Here is a 6,823-nt window from a genome sequence, read left to right on the forward strand (position 1 = left end):
TTTTATTTCCCTATTTTATTCCATTTATTAGCTGATAGGCTTAAGTAACGTCTTCATCAGGCTCGGTTTGTGTGGGGGTCCGTCCCTTCTTTAAACAAACTTCAGGTTTTGACTTAAATCGGCAGCCGCCGCATTTGTGCCGCAATTTTTAGCAGCTTTTAACGTTAATTCCTCACCGAGGCGCTGGCGGTCGCGCCCCCCCCGCGGGTTACCGCGCGTTTCCGCGGGCCTGGCCCGGGCCCTTGGAATGTTTGATTGTTCCTTATCTCCAGCCGATTCGCCCCGGCTCGTCCTCCCGGGCCGACGGCCGGGGGTGCCCTTGGGGCTGCTTTGGTGGCCGCCCTGACCACCCCTGCGAGGGTCCCGCTGCCCCCCCGACCCGCACCCCCTGTCCCGGCCCCTCTCCCGCCCGTACCGCTCCGTGTGCTCTGATTTTGGAGACCCCTTCGAGCCGCCCCCCCTATTTCAGACAGGAATTAACCCCCTCCACCGTCCCTTTACACCTCTTTGCCGGCACAAGGGACCCGCTGCGCTGCCGGGAGGGGGGGGGGGGGTCTGGGGGGTTTTGCCCCCCGGTTCGTCCCCGCGGTTCCCACCGCCCGGGTTCAAACCATGCTGTTCCCGCAGCCCGTTCCGCTGTGATTTACCGACTCCCGCAGCGAGGGGCTCCTCCGGCCCCGCGCCCCGAGCCCCCCCCGCGCTTTTCCCGGCGGACTCCAGCCTTTGCAGGTTTTTCCGCAAGTCCCGCTCGGCTTCTCCGGTGCTTTTCCCCAAAGCCGCAATTGCCGGAGTTCAGCCCCGGGGGACACCCCAGAGCCGAGCTCCCCCCCGCTCCTCCTGCCCCCTCCGAATGGTTTATTTTGGGGTGGGGGGTGATTTTTCTCCACGCGTTGCTGCGTTCGGCTCCTTCCCGCACGGCGCAGCCCGCAGAGAGCCGGGACCGGCCGGGGCTCCCCGTCGCCGGCCGGTCCTTCGGCAGAGGCTGCCTTAAAAAGGTCATTTTGCAGCGTGGGGGGGGAGCCCCCGCGCTCCCCCTCCCCTCGTTTTTGGTAAATGCACAAAGGCCCCCCCCGGCGCGTCACCCGCGAAATGGGGCCGCGGCAGTTCGGGACCCTCCCGGCGCCGCGGCTGTTCGCCACATGCAAAACCCTGGAAGCAAAATGTAAAAATCCCAAATGCCAAACGCCAAATGCCCAAACGCCAAATGCCACCCCCCGCACCGCCCCCCCCCCCGCCCCGGGACACCCCCCGCTGCGACGCTCCCGGTGCCAAATGCGAAGCCCGAAGCGCGAACGCCCCGACGGCAGCGCCCAAAGGCGAAAGCCCAAATGCCAGTTGGGAGCTGCCGGGTGGCGGACCCCCCCCCCGCCCCTCTCAGCCCCCCGGGGCTGCTCCCCCGAGCCCGGGCGCCGGCGGGGTGGCCGGAACCCCCCGGGGGGGCGGGGGGCGGGGGGACGGGGGTTATCTCAGGGGCTGACGTGTTGACACTTGGGTGAGAGCTCGGTAAAACCCCCCAGGAAGGAGCCAGATGGAGATGGTGGGGAGGGGGGAGCTGTGAAATTTCCCACGGGGGCTCCCCCCCCGGCCCCGTCCTCCCTCCCGCCCGACCCATCAGGAGGAGGAGGCGGAGGAGGAGGAGGAAGGGGAGGTAACGCGGTGGGATGCGCTGGGCCGGGCTCAGAGGGCCGGGGGAGCGGGGTGAGCCCGGGATGAGCTGAGCTGAGCTGAGCATGGAGGAGGCGACGGACGCCTACGCCTACGGGGACAACGAGACCGAGTGCGAATATGCCGAGTGGGGCCCCTCGCTGGCCCTGCTGCCCGCCATCTACCTGCTGGTCTTCCTGCTGGGCACGGCGGGCAACGGGCTGGTCCTCTGGACCGTCTTCAAGGGCGGCCGGGACCGCCGGCGCTCGGCCGACACCTTCATCGCCAACCTGGCTGCCGCCGACCTCACCTTCGTGGCCACCCTGCCGCTGTGGGCGGCCTATGCCTGGCTGGGCTACCACTGGCCCTTCGGGACCGCCGCCTGCAAGGTCAGCAGCTACCTGGTCTTCGTCAACATGTACGCCAGCGTCTTCTGCCTGACGGGGCTGAGCTTCGACCGCTACCTGGCCATCGTCCGGCCTCTGGCCACCGCCAAGCTGCGCTCGCGGGTCAGTGGGCTGGTGGCCACAGTGGCCCTGTGGGCGCTAGCGGCTCTGCTGGCCCTGCCGGCCCTGGTGCTGCGGCGGGCAGCCGCCCTGGGTGGGGACACCAAGATCACCTGCTACATGGACTACGGGGGCCTGGCCGCCCCGGGGACGGAGGGCGCCTGGGAGGTGGGGCTGGGGCTCTCCTCCACTGCCCTGGGCTTCGTGCTGCCCTTCGCCGTCATGCTGACCTGCTACTTCTTCATCGCCCGCACCGTGGCCAGCCACTTCCGCCGGGAGCGCGCCGAGGGGCCCCGCAAGCGCAAGCGGCTCCTCACCATCATCACGGTGCTGGTGGCCGCCTTCGGGGGCTGCTGGCTGCCCTTCCACCTGGTCAAGACCCTCTACGTCCTGATGGACCTGGAGGTGCTGCCCTGGTCCTGCGGCCTCCACGCCTTCCTCAACAACCTCCACCCCTACTGCACCAGCATCGCCTACGTCAACAGCTGCCTCAACCCCTTCCTCTACGCCTTCTTCGACCCCCGGTTCCGCCATGCCTGCGCTGCCCTCCTCTGCTGCCGCCCCCCCGGCCCCGGCACCGACCGCTCCGCCAGCTACTCCTCGGGGCACAGCCACCCCCCCGGCACCAAGGGGGGGCCAGTCCCGGGGGGAAAGCTGGACCCCGCCACCCAGGAGACGCTCTTCCGTGCCTGACCCCCCTTCCCCAGTGCCCCCCGAGCTGGACTCCTCGGGGGGACCCCACCACCTCCCCCTCGCCCCAGAGCCTGGCTCGCTCTGGGGCCCCCCCCGCCGGAAAGCCCCACTCGTGGGAAGGGGAAACTGAGGCAGGGGCTGGGAAGGCCCTGGGAGGAGCCCCTGGGGGGCTCGGGTGGGGTCGGCTCCCCCTGGCATCCACAGGGCTTTGGATTTTGTGACAAATAAATGAATTTTGGTTAAAAAAGGAGCAGGGTGTGTGCAGTTCCCTTGGCGGGTAAGGGGAGGGAGTGGGGTTTGTAGGGTCACGGTGTGGGGCAGCACGGGGGGGCGGGGGAGGGTATGGTTGGGTTTTAGGGGGTGTGTGAGCGGGGGGTTGTTACATCCCGGTCCGACTCCGTCGGGGCCGGGAGAGGTTCGCGATGATTCCAAGCGTGAGATGGAGACACGGAGGTCAGACGCCGCTCGCCGCAGGTTTATTGTTACTCCCCGGCAATAGTCGCTGAGACGAGCGACAGGGTAGGGGTGGAAGTAGAGGGAAGGCAGAGAGGAGCAGCAGTATGGCGGAGCACAGCAGGAGTATAGTCACCACCACGGGCCCGACGACGCCTCGATGGTCCCCTGGAATTTCAGCGGTGTCCCGCTGATCCGTGGTTCCCAAGCCATGATGATGGTGGGGGGTTCCGGTTCCCAAATCGTGGTGGGTCACCGCACCAGTTACAGTCCAGGTCGGTCTGCGGCTTGACCCGTCAGCGTGACGGTGGCCTTGCCCAGCTCATTGTCTTTTGACACGGTCGCCGTACGAGCTCTGCCCGCCTTTGCTGCTCGGCCAGAGCTTGGCTCAGCACGGCCATCGCGACGCAGCGAGCCCGGGGGAGCGGGACGGGTCCTGGCGCCCAGGGTAGGCAGGGTCTGGCCGCTCTGATAAGCAAAGCCCCGCGCCCTCTCCAGCTGGTGGCAATCTCGGGTGGCGTGTGCTGGGGTCTGCGTGTGGTAGCACCAAATCCAGCCCAGCCCCCCCAGTGCCTCCCCGCAGGGTGGGCGCCTGCCCGCCCCAGCCCCCCCAGCTCTGATTGCATCAAGCAGCCGCCTGGTCCCACCAAATCCCATTTTCGGGCTTTTCTCCTCCTTATCTGAGGCCAGAAGGAGCCACGGGTGACTCACCCCTGCGGGGTGAAAATGGGCCGCTGATGCTGTTAAACACCCAGACCCCAGACGGGGACACGGGGCCGTTTGGGTTTGGAGGGGGGCGTTTGGGTGCCCGGCAGGACAACGGCCCGCCTTTGCCCAAGGTTTTGATGAGCCACCAAATGGCTCCTCTCCCATTTCCCTCCCGGCCCCCGCCGCTTCCTGAGGCTCCGCTCTAAATAAATCTTCCCCCTATTTGTTATTTACATCCTTCATTTACTCGTGATGAACTATCCTGTCTCCTTGGCCTTTGTTCCTGCTTGGAAAGGATGCGGGATCATTACTGGGTTCCTTGGGAAGCTTCCCATGGGGGGGCTGGATTAACCTTCCCGGTTTTGCCACTACCTAATTTTGGGAGCCAGCCCAGCCAGCGTCACCCCTCCTCGGGGACGGTCCTTTGTCTTCACCGAGTAAATAACGGAGGTGGGGGCCGCGGTTGGGTAAAGTGCCCGGCGCAGAGGGCTGCGAGGCTGCCATGGCTCTTTTCACCACAGTTGGGGATTTTGGGGTGTTTCCCCTTGGTTCCGGGCTGATCTAAGAGCCAGGAGGGGGAGTTGGGGGAGTGGGGCTGGAAATGCTGCATCTGGGGCCACAGCCCAAAGCCAAATTTGGGGGAGAAGCGTGATTCCATTCAAGGTGCCTTCCTGGCCTGCTTGCCCTGGAGAGACCCCCTGATACTGCTCACCCATCTGTCCATCCATCAATCCGTCCATCCATCCATCCATCCATCCATCCATCCATCCATCCATCCATCCACCCACCCATCCTTCCCTCCCTCCATAACTCACCCCTTCTCTCCCTCCCTTTCTCTATCCCTCCATCCCACCATCCTCCCTTGCTCCCTCTATCCATCCATCCTTCCATCCCTTCATCTCTCTCCCCATCCCTCCACCCCTCCCTCTCTCCATCCCTCCACCTCTCCATCTTTCCATCCCTTCATCCCTTATCCCCTCCATCCTTTATCTCCTCTATCCTTTATCCCCTCCATCTCTCCGTCCCTCTATCCCTTGTCCCCTCCATCCCTCCACCATTCCCAAATGACCCAGCGCCAAAGGGGGTGACAGGGTCCCATTTTTCGGGGGGGGACCCCGTGAGGGCAGTTTCCTCCCCGGCGCGGCAGCTGGGCACGGAAATGGCTGCAGGGCGCCCTGCCAGCGGAGACGGGAGCCGCCGACTTTCTATCCGCCTCTTGGAGATTTCCCTTTCCCTTCCAGGAGGGAAATGTTTAGCCGAGGAGTCTCTGGGGGGAAATGTGGGGACACTTCAGAAAAACCAGCCGGCGGGAGCCGGGGCGGGGGGAAGGGGCAGCGGGGCCCGGACCACCCGTCGGAAGGAGATAAGGAAGGTGTTGCCTTCCTGCGGCGGGCGGCGGAGGAAAGATGAGGAGGGGAGATAGTGGGGGGACAGCCGAGGGGCGGGGGGCGGGACCCTGCCAAACCGGGAGCATCCTCGGGGAAGGCCGGGGGCTGGGGGTCGGCTCCCCCTGCGGGCACCGGGGGACCCTCCGTCCCCAGAAGCGATTCCTTGGCTGGCTGCGGCCGCTGCCGGGGTCTGGGGGGCACGGCCAGGTGTCCCCAAACCATGTGCCGCGGGGACGTGATTTGGGAGAAAAAGGAGGGGTTTTTGACACAGGGGACTTTGGTTGGGGCTAAAAGTGTGTGTGTGGGCTGGGGGAGACGGGGTGATGGGTGAAGGGGACAGGAGCCAGCCCCCCCGGCCCAGGGAGCCTCCCAGCCCCGAGCTGCTTTTTCAGGCACCAAACGGCCAAGCAGGGGGTTCAACCCCCCCCCATCACCCCTAATCCCGCCCGAGGTGGGGCAGAAATAATTTGGCGTTGTGCTGAGCCGGGCCGATGTCCCCGGGTGTTCCCTTTGAAGTGACCCCCTTGTTTGCAGCCCAGCTGGGGGCTGCCTTCACACCTCCCACCCCGAAGCAAAAGGAGGGGGGGACCCCGCACCCCCGTGCCCTGGTTGCGGGGGGTGGCAGCAGCTCCCATTTCTGCTGGGAAAACACGAATTTGCCAAAGCCACGGCTCCCTCGCCGCGCAGAGGAGCTTTCGACAGACCTGAACCCGTCGGGTCAGAAACAGCCGAGACAAAACTGCGGGGCGGGAGCTGTTGGAGAAGCGATGGGGGGGCATTTTGGGTGGTCCCCACCCTGGGGTGTCCCCACCAGCCAAGCCCCGGGTGACCCAGCGAGACTTGGCCCCCGACACCCCGTGGGGGGCTGGTTGTCCCCGTAGTAGGAGAAGAAAATGCTTCAGGTGGTTCTGGCGAGCGCTGGGGGCTCTGGGGAGGCAGAGCTGGGCGATGAATAACGGGGGGGCGGAAAGAGAGACAATTGGGTGAAATGGAAGGAGAGAGTTTGGGAATTTTCCTCTCCCGTGTTTCCAGATGTTCACGCACCTTCAGCCAGTCAAGGTGGGGGACAGGCGTGGGAAGAGCTGCCGCGTGGGACCCCGAGGGTCTGGTGGTCCCCGCACCCCCGTGTGACCTCCCCCGGGCTGGGGAGGGGATGGAGGGAGGAGGAAAGACAGAGAAACTGGGGCGGACAAGATGGGTGGAGGGAAAATTTGGGAGGATGGGGGAGGTTTGGTAAGGGAGGTGGGGCTGGAGTGTGTGGAAGGACGGATGGACGGACGGACGGACGGACGGACGGACGGATGGATGGAAGGAAGGACAGGCAGAGGCATTGGGAGGGAGGGAAAGATGGGTGCGTGTATAGAGGGATGGGAGGGGTTGAGGGATGGATGAGAGAATGGGTGGATGGACGGATGGAGGGACAGTGTTGGG

The 6,823-nt window shown here is 65.3% G+C and overlaps 1 protein-coding gene across 1 annotated transcript; it reads left to right on the forward strand.

The window, feature by feature from the left end:
- The first annotated feature begins 1,590 nt into the window (after positions 1 to 1,590).
- On the forward strand, positions 1,591 to 3,072 carry APLNR (apelin receptor). The gene has a single exon (XM_063334509.1). The coding sequence runs from the start codon at positions 1,731 to 1,733 to the stop codon at positions 2,841 to 2,843; it is 1,113 nt and encodes a 370-aa protein (XP_063190579.1). The 5' UTR covers positions 1,591 to 1,730; the 3' UTR covers positions 2,844 to 3,072.
- Positions 3,073 to 6,823: the final 3,751 nt, after the last annotated feature.

Source organism: Chroicocephalus ridibundus, chromosome 4, assembly GCF_963924245.1.
Source record: "Chroicocephalus ridibundus chromosome 4, bChrRid1.1, whole genome shotgun sequence".
In the NCBI taxonomy this organism is placed as follows: domain Eukaryota; kingdom Metazoa; phylum Chordata; class Aves; order Charadriiformes; family Laridae; genus Chroicocephalus; species Chroicocephalus ridibundus.